Raw genomic sequence first — 19,024 nt, 5'->3', positions numbered from 1 at the left:
GCGATGATTGGCGCGACCGCACGGATTCTGGCGCGCACTCGCAGACACAACATTTACTCGGCTCCAGAACTTTCTTCCAGACGGAGCCGCTGAAAGATGCGTCCGTTCGGCTGCCAGGACTCGTTCGTCGGCGTGACGTCGTGTCGGCTTCCTGCGGGTCCAGCGCACGCCACTGCGGAGAAATTGGCGAGAAACGTCAACCTCGCGTGCTGATCGTAAGCCCAAGAAACACGCACACGCGTGCACACACAAACACAGCATGCACACACACATTCCTTGGGGCTCATTCCGAATGACGATGGGGCACACAATGGCCACCCGTTGCCTTACCGGGTTCAAGTTGGGCTTGTAGTTTAGGTTAAGTTAGCCCCACCCACCCCTTGATGAAAAGCCGGCGAAGGCCAAAAGCCTGCCAGGCCGCCTTTGAAACGTCTGAAAGCGTCCGTCCGTCCGTCTCGCAGCCGTCGGCAGGTCGGGACAAGTTGAAAGGTTCACGTCACGTGAACGTTCACGTGCGCGCCAACGCCGCCGTCCTTTCCACCAATTGTTGATGTATGACCGTCCGGCTGGGAAGGGGATAGATTCCTTCCTCTTAGCACCCCAAACACAAACAGGAAGTAAACACACACACACGCACGCACGGTCACACATAAGTGATGATGATGATGATGATGATGATGATGATGATGATGAGGTCTACTGTGCAGATGCGTTTTCTTCTTTTGTCCCGTTTTGGGGAAGTTTTTTTTTTGGGGGGGGCGGGGCGCTTTTCTTGTAGCGCGTGTTTCTGCTGGGACCCACTTAGCGGCGGACACGTGGGCCATATTTAAAATGCCGGACGCGTTTGCCAAGATTTCCTCCGTCCGCCAAAGACACCAGCCAGGTAAGAAATGTTTGCCTCTTAAGTCAAAAGATGCTTGTTTGTGTAAAGTGTGTTCTTTGTTGCTGCTCGTTTGCTCGTTGGCGTTTTGGTCCGTCGTTGCCATCAGGCTCAGGACGCAACAAAATTGCCATCAATGTGTTCTATTGCCAGTTGGAAAGAGGAAGAATCCCAAGCATGGCCATGATTGTTGTGATGATGATGATGATGATGATGATGATGATGATGATGATGATGATGATGATGATGGTGGAAGACGTGAGGGGGAGGGGTCCAAAAGACTTAGCAGAAGTCCAGAGGACTCCCAATTTGGGAAAATGAATGCCGTGCTGTTGCTCCACTTAGTGGCGAACTTGTGGAATAGCACGTTCAGCATCTGCTAAGATTTGTTAGCAGTATTTTTTGTATTCTATGTAAATGTATCATTCTTATACAAAACCCAGAAACCCAGAGGTGAGCCGCGATTGGTCGTTACTTATTTTCTCAGCACGGGTGAAGTCAACTGCAGGTGGAAAAATATGTTTAAAAAATATGAAGTTATCAAATTAATTCTGGACAAAATATTAACTTTTTACTGCTGAAAATGGCTCAATGAATCAAGTATTGCTTTAAAAAGAATTTTGGGATGAAATGGAAGAAAAGTGAATTTTACGAGAAATACCTCATGCGCGACATAAAAAAAAAAAAGTCCATATCATCTCCTCAGTTTCAAATTTATTTGTTTTTAAATGAGGTGGGGGGGGGATCTTGATTACAAATGCACGCGCAATCAGCAAGAAGAGTAAAAATTGGTCAACAGTCGAGAGTCTTGGGAAGGAAACGCCGGGCAGCGAAACAACAAGATGTCTGAAAGTCACGCAAGGCAAAACAAACACGAGTGACAAATGCAGCAATTTGACTCCCTGGAGGAGGTCAGAGATGCTTCGAAGTAAAAACTCAAACTAGCGGCCATCTATTCACTTTCGACGACATTTATCCTCGTTAGGTTGCGGGTGAGACTGCTCGCTATTCAATGTCAGGACGCAAACAATAAGCAGCCGATCGCAATTGGGTTATTTCATTTCCTGGATTTCACATCGATTGGCCCTAAATTGTGAGAAGTCACAACAATACACGCGAGGCGCGATTGTCACGTTTCCGTCAGCATTGATTAAAGCTGACCCCAGCTGACCCCAGACCAAAACCAAACAAACAAAACCTATTTTGTGAAACTGGGAAAGGTCATAAAAGTCTCTCTAAATTGAGACAGTGAGTGAGTGAGACAGTTTGGAAATAAATAGTGATCAGAGTGGCCGTCCACAGTGTTGAACATGGAGAGAGAAAAAGATCTGTCAGCTAAAAATGTACAGAAATGAAGAACATGCCAACGTCTTTGTTGGCAAATCTATTATAAGTCAAATGTGAATGGACACCATTTCTGTCCCCAAAAAACGCTCTATTTTCAAGCTATTGTGTCCAAGTGTCTTCAATTGTTTGTAAGAAGCAACAACAACAAAAAGAAGACACAGCACGCCTCCTTTCAAACCTCATCCAAACTGTGTCGTAAAATGTGTGGGGCTGCTTTTGGTTCCTCGGGCCTAGAGCAAAATGATTTGAGAGATTTTGCAGCAGAATTGAACTCATTCACTCGCAACAGCCATTTTCACTGAAGCAACCCCCTTCACTCCCGGCTGTTTTATTGGATTTTGACTTGATTATGCAAGGCCCGCAGAATATTGTGTTCTATTGCTATCAAAAGACGGAAGCTACCAAAAGAAAGATGAGAGTCTCTTTTTTTCATCAGGAAAAGGAAGTATATTTCTATTTGTTTCCGTTTTGCATATTTTGTTTTGTATATTACGATCTGTTTCCGTTTTGCAGCAATTAGCATTAGAATCTAGCTTAAGTTTCATCAGTATTCACAAATCAGTTTAAAACAGTGGGGAGAACAGCTTTTTGCAACGTGGCCCTGGTTGATCTCTTATACTCTGCTGGGCGTTTTTGTAATAACAACCATTGCTTTCGCTTCAGTCTACGTCTTTGGGAGCATGCAAACATTTAAAATAGCCCGTATTTATACGTTTTGGGGAGCAAATGAGTAACGAACATTTCAACAACAACAACAAAAAGGCTTTGAGGAGCGGCCCGGTAAGAGTTCTGAAGTCAACCCTGTTAAGATGCTGCGGCATGAGCCGAAGGGAGCGACTCGCATGCCGAGAATATTGCTCAAGTCAAACAGCACTTGTCCTCGTTAGTGAGCGCAGGCCTTTGTCAGCTGACTGCTTGCCAGCCAATCACAGGGCACATAAGAACATTTAGAGTCTTCAATGAAGCGAACATTACGTGTTCTAACATGGCAGGAAGCTACCAAAAGAAAACCCACACACATCCAGAGTCGGGATTTGAACCCGGAACCTCAGAACTGAACCACCTGTTCAGTGTTCTGCCTGAACTAGGAATGGAGGAATGGTCCAAATTTGTTTGTGAGCACTACAGGAAACATTTGGTTGAGGTCGGGGCTGCTGAAGGACGATTTAAGTTCCCAAGTCACGAAACCGGCGTTCCGTTTCCATTTCAACAAAAACATGGAAAACATACGATTGTTTGCGTGCTCGTCATTTAGGTCGTCGATTGTTGTGACTTTCTCTCAAGTCACGTCACAATTTAGGACCAATTTACAGTATGTGGACATCCAGCTCATTGGGGACGTTCACATAAGAGCCGTTGATAAGAAAGACATGCGTACAATCAATCCGTTATCCGACAAATCCATTTAGGATTTTCTACAACCACCAAAGGTGACAGCGGACAAACGTGACAAACACAAGTGTTGAAAATTGACACATTTCCTGTCGGAAGGGGACGGAATAACCGCAGGTAGAAGGGCTGCCATTGGCCCAGAGCTCAGCAGTCTGCCAGGATGATCTTGACGAAGGCCGCCACATCGGTGTCTTTGGTGTCGTGGGACGTGAAGAAGGGATGTTGCTGAGGAGGACAAGCCGTTGGTGCGACAGCGCCCCCCAGTGGTGTCTGATGCGCGCACTCACCATGAGCTCTGCGTAGGTGGGTCGCTCGTTGGACACTTTCTTCAAGCTGAACACGAAGGCGGGGGGAGAAAAAGGACATTTAACAACCTTGCTGATGAAAGACAAAATAAGGACGTAGACGTGGCGCACCACAAGGAAATGAATTGGACGAATTCTGGGGAGAACTTGTCGGCAGGAAGCTGAGGAGAAGGTTCCTCCACCACCTGCTTGAGCTGCTGGAAGGGCGTACCCCAAGAGTCGTACGGGAAGCCCAGGACGGCCAACTCCAGCTGGACTCGCGGTTTCGACGTGGACACCAGCCGGGACGTCGGCGTGTCAAGGCCGGACGGGCGAGAAAAGGACGAAGGATGAGGAGAAGCAGGAAGAGGAGGAGAAAGAAAGGAAGAGTAAGGGTTGTCTTTGGTTACCATGGTGATCCCCAAACTCCAAATGTCGGATTTGACGTTGTATCCTTTCTGGTTGGTCTCGGGGTTGATCCTCTCCGGCTGAAGGACGCAAACAACATCAGCGAGGGACGTCGTCCGGCGCACGCGCGCGCGTGCCCGTTTTGCGCTCACCGCCATGTAAGGCTTGCAGCCGGCGTCCATGGTTTTGGCCACCGAGTCCACCAGGTAGCCGCTGATGCCGAAGTCGCACATCTTCACTTGCCCTTGGCTGTTGATCAACACGTTGGATGGCTTGACGTCTGCGTTGTGAGCACACGCCGCGTGACCACACGCCGCACGCAACAACACGCGAGCAGTCCGCCGCCGCCGCCGTGACCCACCTCGGTGGATGACTCGCAGGTTGCTGTGAAGATGCTCCAAGGCATTCACGATCTGAAAGCAAACCGGCGCAGCCTGACGCAACGATAGGGAGAAGGATGAGACGCGGTGGCGGCGAGGGCGCGTACTCACACAGACGGCCATCTTTCCCAGGATATCCTCGGGAATGGTGCGCTCCTTCTCCATCACCTTCTTGTAGAACTTGTCCAGCGACGTGTCCATCAGCTCCATGCAGATCCACACGTCTCCCTGGCAAGCGCACATGTTCACCTGTTACGATGACATCATCGCACTGGACAGGAAGTGTGTTACAAGGACGTCCTGTCCCTACACAGGACGTTTCTTACCGGGACAATGTCCCAATAAACAGGAAGTGTGTTACAGAACAACACGGGAAGCGTTACGATGACATCATCTCACTGGGCAGGAAGTGTGTTACAAGGACGTCCTGTCCCTACACAGGACGTTTCTTACCGGGACAATGTCCCAATAAACAGGAAGTGTGTTACAGAACAACACGGGAAGCGTTACGATGACATCATCTCACTGGACAGGAAGTGTGTTACAAGGACGTCCTGTCCCTACACAGGAAGTTTCTTACCGGGACAATGTCCCAATAAACAGGAAGTGAGTTACAGAACAACACAGGAAGCGTTACGATGACATCATCTCACTGGACAGGAAGTGTGTTATAAGGACGTCCTGTCCCTACACAGGACGTTTCTTACCGGGACAATGTCCCAATAAACAGGAAGTGAGTTACAGAACAACACGGGAAGCGTTACGAAGACATCATCTCACTGGACAGGAAGTTTCTTACTGTCCCAATGAGCCAGGAAGAAGCTGTGTCCACATTCATGGTCTGGGTCCACGAAGGACCCTTCGCCTGCCGGGCCCTTCGAAGGCTCCTCCCCCGTGTAGCCTTTGTGGACTGCTTAAGTCGTGGCCAATTTGGAAAGGCCTTCTGTTAATTTGATCTCAGATGCGCGTGTCCACTGGCAGCGGAAACAGAAATGCAGTCTGTCACTCAATCATGAATCTTTGCGGACGACCAATCAGAAGCCAGCGTCAGGCAGGGGGGAGGGACTTGACTGAAGGTACTGTCATTTAATTGGGATTCACGCAGGAGTTGGCCTAGAAGAGGAGCAGAGTAGCGTCCTCTCAGGGCCCGTCTCCATGGAAACAAAGACCAGGTTTGAAGGCCGGTTTCCAGGGAGCGTGAAATTGGACGCCGACTTGCAGTCGAGTTGTGCCAGATGTTACGTCATGGCAGACAAATTCGGCTCGAGCCTATGAATTCGGACACAGCTAATGTCTTCCAAGGACGTTGTCCCAGTGAGCAGGAAGTGCTACGAGGACATCTGGTCACTGGACAGGAAGTGTGTCACCTCTCTGAAGAGCGCCCCGTAGAAGGTGACGGTGTAGAAGCAGTCCACAGTCCTCATGGAGACGTCCAAGTCCATGAGCAGCCTCTTTTGCTCTTGAGTGTTGACGGTGGCGCGGATCAGCTGAGAGAGAAAAAAAAAAAAAACACATCAACAGCATCAGCAAGTTTTATTTTGGTGAAGACAGAAAAGACTTCCGAGGAATGCGAAGTGTATTGATTAGTTTGACTTTCTTTACGTGTAAGATTTTTTTATTTTGAGCATTTTTGCTCAAGCAGTCATTTAGTACCACTGGGAACCTTTGACCCAAGGTCGGTGCTTGCAACCATTTTGCCAACGTGGCTCACAACTTGAAATTGGAACAGAGCATGCGACCGTTTGGCAGCTCATTCCATCCAAACTTGTTTCACGTATTCCTGCATTAAGGATCGTGTTTACAAACCCTATTTTGACAAAAGAGACTTTTTTTTTCCCACACAATCATTTGAAATAGTTCAGTTCTCTGTTAAGTTCGTGTGAAAATCAAACGCTTCCGAGTTTCTTTGGTGTCAGAAGAATGAAATCCCACAAGAGGACAACCAAGGCAAAGGCTTGTTTTTGCAAGAAACCTGCAACGCCATACGGACCGTTCTCGGGTCACGCCCTCAAGAACATGCTGCGGTCGTGCACCTCCTGTGGAAGCTCGACGGAATTTGATTGACATGCAGCAACGCGCTGTCAGGAAAAGATGGACGATTACAGATGAATTGAAAGTTGATGGATTTTGTGATTTGAGATTTTGTCGAGTGCAAAGATCACCACCTGGTGGCAGAAAATCTCCATCGACTAATTGGACTTTGCGCTGGCACCCGTGTTGAAATTTACATACTGTGGAGGAAATGAATACATTTCATACACTAGCAATTTCTATTCCCGTACGAACGCTTCCTTCCAGCCGCCGTGACGTCGGCACCCATGCACGACACACGTGAGCCGGACCACTTCAATCACGACAATACACAGAAGGAACAAACTTTACATGACTTTACATCAGCGGCTCGAGTAAAGCTGTTGAATTTCTTCATCCGAGCCAACGGTGAGAACAGGATCTGGAGTCTGAACCGGTTTGTCCACGTCTTCCTGGTCTTGTGCACAATACCGATTGTGTTAGGCCACGCCCCCACGACCGCAGACCGCCGTCCCACGTTTCCTGGCGTATTCTTGTACAATAGGAGGACACGAACAGTGTTGCTAAAGTCCTAACCCGATCACGTGCGGACACAAATGACGACGGGGGACACAAACTGGAGGCGGAAGCTCGTCTTCGTTGTCAAACTGAAGGCGAGACACGCAAGACGAGGAGACCGAGGATGGGACTCGTTTTATGGCAGCTGGCATTTAAGGTTTGAGATAGCTTTTCGCTTTCTGTGTTCAGCTTCTATTCATGCACACCAATTTGAACATTCTCACCGATTACAAAAAAAAAAGTCTCACTGAGACAAATAATTGCATCGCGTCAAAAAAACAAGCTGATAACGTGATGTTTTTTTTCTTTGAAGGTGGTGAGGTCACGAGTTTTTTGTGCGTGAAAAAGGATCTTGACCAACTGGAATATCTGCTTGTTGGTTGCGATGGACTTCCCGGTGCCATAGACTGGTTCGAATGTCATTTCTCGAAACAAGAAGAACACAACCTGTATGAAGACGAGGCCAAACTGGGAGGCGGCCACAACCGGACTGACTTGCTTGAAGCGAACGTTCAAAGTCTGCGAGACGCTGGTGTCTTCACGAGGGACCATGGCTAACCCAGTCGAGGACCATCTCCAATGTCCGTCCTGCTTGGACATTTTCCGAGATCCCGTCATCCTGCCGTGCAGCCACAGCTTCTGCCGCGAGTGCGTGCGGCGGTGGTGGCGGCAGAACAGCCGCCGATCGTGTCCAGTCTGCCGGACGCAGTTCGAGTCCTCGGACCCGCCCCTGAACTTGGCGCTGAGGAAGGTGTGCGAGGCCTTTTCAAGCGCCTCGCTGGAGTCGGAGGAACTTTGCGGCCTGCACAAGGAGAAACTGAAACTCTTCTGTTGGGACCACAAGGAACGCGTGTGCCTCATTTGCAGAGATTCGCAAATCCACGCCGGCCACAAGTTCCGTCCCGTCGAGGAAGTTGTGAAAGGTCGCCAGGAGAAACTGCGGAAAAACCTCAAGTATGTCAGGAGACGGCTCGAATATTCCAAAAAGGAAAGAGACAAGTGCATTGAGCAAGCGGAATACATCAAGGTCCAGTGGGAGCAAATTGAAAGGAAGATCAAGGAGGACTTCGAGGAGCTTCGCCGATTCCTGCAGGCCGAGGAGGACGCCAGGTTGGCTGTCCTGCGGGACGAAGAGCAAAAGAAGAGTCGGCGCATGAAGGAGAGCATCGCGGCTCTCGGCAGAGACGTGGCCGCTCTCTCGGGCGTGATCAGGAGCACGGAGGAGCAGCTGACCTCTGACCCCGCCTCCTCCGTGAAGAACTTCCAGACCGCCGCGGTCAGAACGCAGACGCTGCCCGACAAGCTGGAGCCGCTCCCGCGCGGAGTTCTGCTGGACCGGGCCGAGCACGTGGGCAACCTCAAGTTCAACGTGTGGCGGCGGATGAAGGAGACGCTCTCCTACAGTCCCGTCATTCTGGACCCGAACACGGCCGGTGCAAAACTCCGTCTGTCCGACAATCTGACCAGCGTGAGTTTTCAAGTCGGGCAGCAGCGTCCGAGCAACGCCGAGAGGCTAAAGGGGGACGTGGTCCTGGGTTCTGCCTTGGTCTCGGCAGCACACAAGTGGGATGTCGAGGTGGGGGACAACGCCGACTGGAAAGTGGGCGTGGCTTGGGGGGACCCTTGTTTGCCAAGGAGAATGCGACAATCAAGTATTGGGTTTTGTAACGGAGAGTACAGAATATTGGCCGACGCACTCGGACCCTGGAATCCGTCATCGAGACTGCGGAGGATCCGAGTTCACGTGGACGTTAACGAAAGATCAATTACGTTCTCAGAATCTCAAACAAACACAATATTGTGCAAAAGGAGTCCTTCCGATTGGCCACATTCATCGGACAACATGAACGTGTATCCGTACTTTTACACGACGGATACGATTCCGTTGCAAATAATTCCGCTTCCGCCTCGTCTTACCACCTCAAGTCCGTGATTATGAGATTGATCGTTTCACATGCACCATTAAAATGTACGAGATAAGAATAAGATATTTGAAATGTCATTTTGTCGAAGATGTTTTGGACCATGTAAGAAAAAATGTTGTTTGGAAATTATTTGAAGAGTTTTCTTGTCAATGATTACAATTATTGAATGTGAATGATACGCTCAAGTTCCTCCACTCGCTTCAGCATAACATTCACAGTCATTTGCTCCCAAAAACATATAAATACGTTTTATTTTAAATATTACCAGTATCCCAAAGACATATTTACACATTTGTATGTGTTTTTTTTTAATACTAGAGCATACGGAAGGCTTCGATACGGCCTCTGAACTGAAGAGAACGGTTGAAGCAATTATGACAAAAACAGCCAGCAGAGAGTATAAGAGATCCACCAGGGCCATGTTGCAAACAAGCTCTTTTCCCCACAGTTTTAAACTGATTTGTGAATAATGATGAAACTTAGCTAATGCTAATTGCTGCAAAACAGAAACAAATAGAAATATATGTTTTTTTTCTAATGAAAGAAGAGACTTTCATCTTTCTGCTTTGTGTTTTTATAGCAATAGAATAAAATATTCGGCGGGCCTTGCAAAACCAGCCCAAATCCAATAAAACAGCCAGGAGCGAAGGGGGGTTGCTTCAGTCAAAATGGCTGCCAGTCAATGAGTTAATGCAGAGGTGGGCATCGAGGGCCGGAGTCGTGCAGGTTTTGCACGTTGCCCTTCTCCAACACAGCTGATATATGATCGGCTCATCAGCAAGTTCTGCATAAGCCCGATAAGCATCCTGTTGATTGGAATCAGCTTGCGTTGGAAGTGAGAAACCTCCGAAACCCTCCGGGACCCACATTGCCCACCTCTGAGGTAATTGTCTTCATGGTCTTAAAGTTAGTGGTGAAAAGAATGCAGACTTTTATTTTGAAGGCGTCCGCGGTCGGGCCCACCTTGACGGCCATAATGACGCCGCTGGGCACGTGCCTCATTTTGTCCACAACGCCGTACGCGCCGCGGCCCAGCTCGCCGATGCGCTCCAGGTCGTCGGCCTTCACCTCGAAATTCTGCCCGGCGACAAAACCCGGTGAAGGCACAGGAAGTCAAGCAGGTTCAGGCAGACAGACAGGAAGTTACCTTGTCGCCGATGGTCACGCACGCTTTGGAGTCTAAATCTCTCGGCGGGCTGAAGCACACAAAAACATGATTGATTGATCGTTTGATTAACGGCTGTGTCCCAACACTATTGCAAGGGTGTGCAGACTTTTGTTACCAATGGTCACACGTTTAGTTTGAAATTGGACCTAAACTTGAATTCGTTCATTTAAGGGAAAAGCCAAAAGGAAAAGAAGAAGAATTAACTAAATAGTGAAATCATTCATGGTAATATTAAAATAAATATTTTTTAAATTGTTAAATGTTGAAATAATAAATATTTAAATAGCTAAAGCTTAAATAGTTCAATCGGTACATTTTGAAATAGTTACATTTTAAAATAAATCTTTAAATATTGACAAATATTGATATCAATTTTTGATGCCGCATTCATTTATTTTTGGGTGCTCATTTATGAACTTGTTTGCTCCCAAAAACGTATAAACACGTTCTGACATGTTTTGAGTGTCCCAAAAACGTATTTCTACGTTTGTTATGTTTGAGCATAAAGATGGCTTTGATGCAGCCTCTGAACTGAAGAGTGTGCTTGAAGAATGGTCGTTTTGACAGAAACGGCCAGCAGGTGGCATCAGAGTATAAGAGATCCACCAGGGCCACGTTGCAATAAAGCGGATTTCTCCACAGTTTGAAACAGATTTGTGAATAATGATGAAACTGAGCTATATTCTAATGCTAATTGCTGCAAAATGAAAACGGATAGAAATATTTAAAAAAAAATCCTGATGAAAGAAGAGACTCGAATCCTTCTTTTGGCAGGTTCCATGTTTTTATCGCAATAGAACACAATATTCTGTGGGCCTTGCAAAATCAGTCTAAATCCAGCCGGGAGCTTCAGTCAAAATGGCTGCCAGTCAATGAGTTGATGATGTGACATGATGTTCACGTGTCTGCAAAATATATGTACAAAGTAGTTTGTTATTAATAATAACACGAGTGATGACCATTGGGTTTCTTTTCCAAAGTTAATTTTATTATAATGAATGAAGCACTTTTATGTAACCAAAAAATGGGAAGTTTAATGGAAAGTGGAGAAGGTCAAATTATTGAACAAATAGGATTCAATAGGATTGTCGATACTCGGGATGGGAGAGGATTCCGTGGGACGATTTTAAAAGTGTAACAATGACTTTCATTTTGTCAAGTCAGTACACGCAAGGTCAGAGGTCAGACCTCGCCGCGGAGCCGCTTGTTTTGATTTGGCGCTTCATCAAATGTACAATTATTAATATTATATTTTGTAGCGCTCGCGACGCAGGCACAGAAATGAAAAGCTTTTGCTTCCGCCGTCACCCTTTCGGTTGCATATTTATTATGTTGAATTCTTCATTAATCTTGCCAATGATCCAAATGAAATGTTCATTCATTCATTTAAGTCAAAACGAATTTCCTCATTCAAATCGTTTTTGTTCCACCTCGACAGTATTTATTTGGATATATTAGCTTTAAAAAATGAATGATTAAAGATGTACATGTATTTTTTTTTTATCTTTCTTATTCAATCAATTAAATATTGATGTATACAAAAGAATGAAAAATCAATGAACGTATCTCAGTTAAAGGTCATGTCTTATTTCTGTCCTCACGTTGGACACCGTCTTGACCGTGCGCGGCTTTAAAAGGCGGGGCCTGGCCCGGTGATTGCCGTGGGGGTCTGCCAATGAGAGCGGAGCGTTGTCCGGTGGGCGTGTCTTGTTGTGTCAGGTGTCGGGTGCCAAGTGAAATGTGGCGAGATGAGCTTACAGTGCGGGAGGGGGCGCTCGTTGGAAGACTTCCCTGGGGAGGGCGAGGACCAACTTCCGCTTGCCTGCCAACGTAAACAAAACACAACGTCAGTCCAGTCGCTCGGCACGGCGGCCTCGTGGCTTGGATGTGCGGCTCGCAGTCGGAGGTTCTGGGTTCCCGGCTGGACTCGCTTGTTAGTCACCGGACGACCAAACGACTGCTCGAGCGTTAACGCAAGTCTGCGACCAATCCATTGTTTTTTGTCTGAGCTGTTGTGACTGGCGACCAGTCAATCGCTTGCTTATATGTGACTGGCGACCAATCGAGGGTGTACGCTGACTCGGCAACGGCGCGCCTCAAAGGTGGCAGCTTGAATGTTTGTTGCTTGTCACCAACAAACAAACGCAGCGTGATGTTGAGGGTTCAAATGTGAAGCAATGGGCAAGGTGCCAAGTGAGTCACATGCGTGCAAGTCAGAAGGAATTCCAAACATTCTTCCAAGGAATTCCACAAGGACGAGCGAAGATGTTTGGCGCGTTCCCGACGGTTTCCTTGCGTCAAGAAAAACGTTAACTTTTTTTTTAAGGACTTCAAATCGAATGTCAACACTGATTGGCAGCACCGGAAGGGGCGGGGCCTACCTGGTCACGTCCTGCAGTGTGTGTGCTTGCATTTTTGTATTTGCGTGATGTGCACGTATGCATGCGTGCGTGCGTTATACACGTGCATATTTGTGAGTTTAAGTGTGCATTTGCACGTGTACGTGTGTGTTTATTCACCTGAGTGTTATGGAGGTACCGCACACGCACGCGCGCTAGTTGTGTAACAGTTGAAGTGTACGTGCAGAAGAGGATGTGCACGCCCAAAAATGTCAAGTTGACAGCAGCAAGTGGGTCATGCGCCAACCCCCCCCCCCCCCTACACACACACACACACTTTTGTTTAATGCACGTCCCGTGACCAATTGCAGCGCGCGTGCAAGCGAGCGAACGCAGCATCAGGTTTGCACGCGCAAAAATGTCATCTGAGCGGAAGTGTGTCCCCCGCACGACGTCGCGCTTACCTCCCTTAGCTCTGCCGGGGTGGGGCCCCCCGGAGGGAGGTGGGGGGCCGCCCTCCTCGCCCTCCTCCTCCTGCTGCAGCGAGCTTCTGGCGGCGCACATAGGTGCACCGTGCACGACGATCCGCGTGCACGTCGGCCGCTCGGATTTGCGCCTCGTGCACGAAGGAATCTTGCAGAGAAGGCAGCGCGCGCGCAGGAGGGGCGGGGGCTGCTGCCAAGCCTCAACTGGCGAGCTGCTTCCTGCTCCGGTGGCCGCAAGGCATCATGGGAGATGCAGTCCTCACCTTCTGGCACTGGAGAAGAACAATGATGACAATTCTCCACAACAATAACGTTGACTTTGTATGTTTGTCATGTTAACTTTTATGGATTATTATTTGTCATGGCTGGACGGATACTTGAGCCAACTTTTTTCAGACCGATCCTCTCCATTGATTACCGATGCCAAGTACCGATACCGCTCATGCTTGTGATGCGTAACCTTTTCTTCCTTTGTGACATGCGCTGATGTATGAGACCGCCGCAGCGTAGCAGCGCCATCTCCTGGCACGTAGGACCTACTCCTCTTTCTTGCCTTGAGTATCACTACCTCATATCAGCAGCCTTCATCAGTACCCGATACATGAATTTGATCAAAAGCGGCTGCACTGATACCTCACTCCCTAATTATTATTTATGTTCGATCCCAACTTTTTCAGACCGATACCAGTACGAGTCTACCAGTACTCAACTCTTGAATAGTCACAGATACCAAAACCAAGGACCGATCCGATACCATTACACTCCCAATATAGCATTTGCCCTTCAAATTGCATGAAATCAATGGCAATTTTCCATTCTTCAATTTTTTTGTTTATTGGTCTTGATTGTAAAACGGCCACAAAAGGGCGGCCGATATTGTCGTGAGTCCTGATGCCTTGAAATAAGGCCCAGGGTTCGACCCCAAAACGGTACCTTGTATCGGTACTCACTCATCCCGAATTGTTTATGACACTGGGAAACAATTATTTTGAAAAATTCAGTTGAGTTTGATTTTTATGTTGATTCCAAAATTGCAATCCGGTTTTTTTCCCGCACGTCAATTATGTTTCCGCAGCTTAGCCTCCAGATAAACACAATTCAACCGATTAGCATCAAACGCAATCGTCCTCAAGTTGAACTTTTGACCTTGCACACAATTAGGACACATCCTTTGTAAAAGCATTCATACTTCATTTTTATCAAACGAGCACAAGCCTGTTAAGTGGAATTTTCGGTATTTTTCATATTTCCAAGAAAACGTTGATTCTGTCGTTCAAAAACTTGACGTGATCGAGAAAAACTGAGATCAGTTTTGAATTTGAAAAGAGCCGCGAACTCAACAAAAATCTTATTGACTTAACTCACTCTAAATTCTGGAAGAATCCAACAGGACAACTTCATGGATGAATTCAATTTCAACAAGTTTATTGTTTTTGCTTTTGTCAAATTCAGAGACGGTTTCAAGTGTACGATTAAATAAATGTAGAACGAGTTGAAGGGAAAACATCGACAATGAAAGTCAAAAGTAAATAATAGCACCAGACGTTTTTGAGAGGCAACGCGACGTCCACGTGGCGGGAAGACGACAACGACGACAATCGAGAGCGCAAACGTGTCCATCGGCAACCCGCCTTTTTTGCTTTCCCGTCCGATTATGCAAATGTGGAGCGGAAACGCTGCCAAGGCCGCGTTTCTTCGGAACCCTCTCGGCTGCCTGAGAGTTCTGCGCATGTTTTGCTCAGTTGTTCGTGAACTGGGATTTTTGGGGGGGGGGCGCGTGTTCCGAAATAGTCATCGAAGGCAAATGGTTGACCTTACTGGCTCAAGACGAAAGGGACGAAAATGAGACCAGATCAACTGCAAAGGTTCGATGGAGACAACCAGAGTCTTGTTGGTCGTTAAAACGTTTGACTTTTAAACCAAAAGGCTTCTTCACTTCCTCATTTGGGACTTTTCTCTTTGTCCCTGGTGGTGATCCAAATGGACTTTTTTGTCGTCTTTGTTGTGCGGCTGGCGAAAGACCGTTTTGCATAGCGATCGTTTTTTTCACCCTCCTGGTGGCCAAATGGTTGGTTGGCGTCCGCTTTTCCCGTGATGAGGGTCAACCTTTGTGCTATTAGGACTGTTGCGAGCAGACAAGACGTGACGAAGGTTTTACACGTCCCTCCCCGGAGGTGAAGAAGCCTCTTTTTGGGTTCGAGGTCAACCGCCTTCAATAAACACGAGGATTCCCGTTGCCGGCGTTCAACCTTTGCGACTTAACACGACCGCCGACAATCTCTGCCGACGTAGAGACGGAGATGGCAAATCCGGGTCCAGAAAGCAAAAACCCCGAGCATGTTGAAGAGAAGCACCTGAGACGAAAGCCAAAACGGTGGCAGGGTTTTGACCTTGCGAACCTGGATTTGCCGTCCATGCCGGATTTTGTGCGTACGGAAAAGTCAACGATAGGCGGGAAGGGTGAGGGTTCGATTGGCACGTGCGCGTGATTAGTCCTTGCTGGCGACGAGGCTCTGGTACATGGGTTTGACCAGCACGTGGAGCATCAGGGACCCGTCCACCAGGTACTCGGAGGTCCGGCGGTGCAGGTCGGCGTCGAGCAGGAAGTCCCCGTTCTCCTCGGTGCTCTGGTGGAAGTCGTACACGTGCTTGACCAGCAGGCGGCCCTGCTGCTGCGCCAGAACCAGGACCGTCTTCTGGAAGCTCACGCCGGCAAAGTCGGCGCTGGAGGTGGCGGGCGTGACGATGACGCGGGGGCGCCCGCCCTCGGCCCGCGCGGGCTGCATGGCGCCCGTCTCGGTGTACACGGGCCTCGTGCTGAGGGGGAGCCAGCGGGGCGAGAACAGGACGTTCCAGGTGACCTGCACATTTACAGGGTTCCATTTTCAGCTCGGCAGCACGAAATTGACGCAACCTTTGACAGATTCTCAAAGTGGGACAGGCGGGAGTTCGATTTGGGGTCTTTGAGCCGAAAAGGGGGGGAGGAATTTTACGGTGGGCTTGGATGACCCAGTAAAGCCAGAACATTTGACTAAATCCAGGTCGGATCATATCACCTGGAGCGGCTTCCAACAAATATTTGTGACCATTGACAAATACTTTTGATTGACCCACTTTGACAGTTTTCGAGTGGAATGCAACGGCCTTCGATTGGAACGCGACGGCCACATGAGCAGAATACAGCAAAAGAGTCGACGGGGAGACGGAATGAGTGATTACCCGCTTGCTGGCGTCATGGCCGCTGGGCCCGAGCTGCGTCTGGAAGCTGGTGCTGCGGTCGTCGCGGGTGGGGTTGCTCACCACCCAGGGGGACCCCCACAGCGTTGCCAGGTAGTTCCTGGGCACAAACAGGCTGCAGTTGACGTCAAAGTACTTGGCCATGTGCACGGGGGAGGCGGCGTGGAACTGGTAGGACATGTAGAGCAGATCGCGAACCGACTCCCGGTAGCGGGCCAGGACCGCCGACTGGGTCTGAAGGCGGAAGAGCTCTCGGGGCGGCATCATGGCGTAGCGCACCGCCCTCAGCGCATTCTCCGCCATCAGCCCGTCGGGGCGGTTGTGCGAGATCCACTCCTCCAGCCCGGCAAAGAGCTCCATCTCGCTGTGTAGGACCAAATCGGACCGGCGCAGAAGCGTCATGAGCAGCTGGGAGCTGAGGCCGGTCCACTCGGCGCTCCGCAGGACCGACGACAGGTTCCAGGCCAGGTACTGGAGGCAGCCGTCCCGCAGCGCCGCGTCGCCCGCCTCCACCGCGTACTCGTACCAACCCGCCACGTGGCCCGAAGGCGATTGGCGGGCCAAGTTGAGAGTCATGTAGCGCGTCAGGCCCTGCTGCAGCGCCACCACCTGGTACTTGCTGGCCAGGCGGTGCAAGGCGCTGGCCTGGTCCAGTCGCAGGGAGAGGTCGCCGCAGTACAGGTACCTGCAACCGCGTGCCAAAGACACGTTAGCTTTACTGAAGACTTTAAATTGTCTGCAGTTGTCAACGCTGGCTCGTCCGCAGCGCGGGTTCCAACCTGATGAACTTGTCAAAGACGGCGGCACATTCCGGGCTCTCGCGCAGCGTGAGCGCGCTGTCGTTTCGCTTCCGCAGCATGTCCTCCAGAACCGGGCTCTGCAGTGACAGCACCAGCGCGTGGACCGCCATCAGCTTCACCTCGTCGGCGTTGGGCGTCTCCACCCGCAGCGTCACGTCGCTGCCGTTGCCCTGCAGCAGCAGCGCCTCCAGACGCTGAACCAGCGCCAGAGAGTGGCTGAGGGTGTCCACGCCGCCGTCCGGCCCGCCGTCCGGCCCGCCGTCCGGCCCGCCGTCTGGCCCGCCGTCCACCTTCAGGGACCCTGAGCCGAGGCAAGACAAGGTTATTTTGAAGAGCGCCGTGGTGCAAATCCAGAGAGAACGTCTCGGAAATAACGATTGAGAACAAGATCAAGTGACAAGATGAAATCGGGATGAAATCGGGATGAAATCGGGATGAATTAGAGCAGGCTTCCCCAATCCTGGTCCTGGAAGGCCGGAGTCGTGCAGGCTTGCGATGTTTCCGTCCTCCAACACACCTGATCCAAATAATGAGCTCAGCAGCCAGAAGCCTGATAACGATCCCGATCTTTAGAATCCGTTGCGTTGGAGGACGGAAACGTTTCGAACCTGCAGGGCTCCTCCCACCCTCGGGGACCAGGATTGGGGAAGCCTGAATTAGTGGATGCAATTTGTTTTGGAAGTTGTTGACGGTGAAGTAAAATAGCATGAAATGAACGGACTTGTTGTAGAACCTTCACTTGGGAACGTGAGCTCCGGACTAGAACCTTCTCCGGGGACTCGGACCTCATCTCGGGACGAGATCCGAGACACAAAAGCACGACTTGTCCTTTCTGCCTCGAGTTTTTGTTTCGTCGCAAAAGCGTTGAGCGACAATCTTCGGCCCGCTGTGACGAGGACAGCCATGAGGTCATCGATCGCTGGCCTGCTGACTGATTGTGGGTCACATCGAATTAAAACTCGGCCCCCCGCGTCGTTATTGATCGGCTTCTCGCGGCTCATCTCCGGCGCGATCAGCACATTCATGCTTTGGGTTCCTGGTGAAAAACTCGATCGAGTTCTACTCCAAAATGATCAACTGCAGGAGTCGTTCCTTTTCTCCAGCCGGAGCGAACTGGAGCGCGGACTCCGCCTCCCAGACGGGTCGCCGACCAATCACATGGCAAACGTTCGCAAACGCATTCACGCCAAAGGACAAAGTTGGCGTCTCGGATGAAGCCAACATGAACGTTGGAGATTGCCGCAACCCGAGCGCAACTTACCTGCACCCATTTTGTCGGTCACGTGCTGCCAATTTGAAGGTTTCGTCTCACCCGCTGCCGCCGTCAGCACGCACGCAGCCTGAAGCAGCAGCTGCACCGCCGCCCTCATCATCTTCATCTTCTTCATCATCTTCATCATCTTCTTCTCTGAGCGTCCTTCTCCTGCCTGCGTCTGATGCAGATGAGGATGATGAGGACTTTTGCATGTGGGTCATCGGCCGTGCCCGCTTCCTGGGTGGAGCCTGTCCTGGGGGGGCCGCACACGCGCGCGCGCGCGCACGCCACCGTGGCGCTCAGCAGGACGACGGCTCCAGTTCAGAACGTGACGCGCGGGTTCAAACGGAAGAACTTGAATGGGCAGTTCCCGCGCCCAAAGTAAGTTTGTGCGCGTGCGCGTGCGCGTTTGCCATGACAACATTGCACCCTTCATTTGTATGGTAAAAGTTGTATAAAGGATAATACATCATGGATACTACATATAAACTGTATGTCATATTAGCCAATAGAAATACATTTCAATACAGTATAT

At 49.6% G+C, this 19,024-nt stretch overlaps 3 protein-coding genes across 4 annotated transcripts; 1 reads left to right on the top strand and 2 right to left on the bottom strand.

The window, feature by feature from the left end:
- Nucleotides 1-1,574: 1,574 nt before the first annotated feature.
- Nucleotides 1,575-13,426, bottom strand: map2k6 (mitogen-activated protein kinase kinase 6). The gene is made up of 12 exons (XM_086063890.1): nt 13,177-13,426; nt 12,132-12,195; nt 10,353-10,401; nt 10,169-10,282; nt 6,059-6,178; nt 4,803-4,919; nt 4,673-4,724; nt 4,464-4,591; nt 4,314-4,391; nt 4,036-4,175; nt 3,907-3,952; nt 1,575-3,844 (listed from the first exon to the last, which is right to left on the bottom strand). Exons 1-12 carry the CDS (start codon nt 13,274-13,276, stop codon nt 3,764-3,766), a joined length of 1,089 nt encoding a protein of 362 aa, XP_085920016.1. The 5' UTR covers nt 13,277-13,426; the 3' UTR covers nt 1,575-3,763.
- LOC147156251 (E3 ubiquitin-protein ligase TRIM35-like) lies at nt 6,952-9,587 on the top strand. The gene is made up of 2 exons (XM_086063889.1): nt 6,952-7,437; nt 7,594-9,587. The coding sequence occupies exon 2, from the start codon at nt 7,732-7,734 to the stop codon at nt 9,211-9,213; it is 1,482 nt and encodes a 493-aa protein (XP_085920015.1). The 5' UTR covers nt 6,952-7,437; nt 7,594-7,731; the 3' UTR covers nt 9,214-9,587.
- Nucleotides 13,427-14,635: 1,209 nt separating the features above from the next.
- On the bottom strand, nt 14,636-18,744 carry btbd17a (BTB (POZ) domain containing 17a). 2 transcript variants are annotated; one of them, XM_086063887.1, is made up of 4 exons: nt 18,496-18,744; nt 17,214-17,535; nt 16,417-17,119; nt 14,636-16,058 (listed from the first exon to the last, which is right to left on the bottom strand). In XM_086063887.1, exons 1-4 carry the CDS (start codon nt 18,632-18,634, stop codon nt 15,687-15,689), a joined length of 1,536 nt encoding a protein of 511 aa, XP_085920013.1. In that variant the 5' UTR covers nt 18,635-18,744; the 3' UTR covers nt 14,636-15,686. The 2 variants fall into 2 exon arrangements, with proteins under 2 accessions (XP_085920013.1, XP_085920014.1); XM_086063888.1 differs by having other exon boundaries at nt 18,547-18,744.
- Nucleotides 18,745-19,024: the final 280 nt, after the last annotated feature.

This window comes from Leptonotus elevatus, chromosome 20, assembly GCF_054856555.1.
Source record: "Leptonotus elevatus isolate MCC_2025b chromosome 20, RoL_Lele_1.0, whole genome shotgun sequence".
NCBI lineage: Eukaryota > Metazoa > Chordata > Actinopteri > Syngnathiformes > Syngnathidae > Leptonotus > Leptonotus elevatus.
Note: the sequence above shows the minus strand (reverse complement) of the source record. Positions and strands in the feature narration are given on the sequence as shown.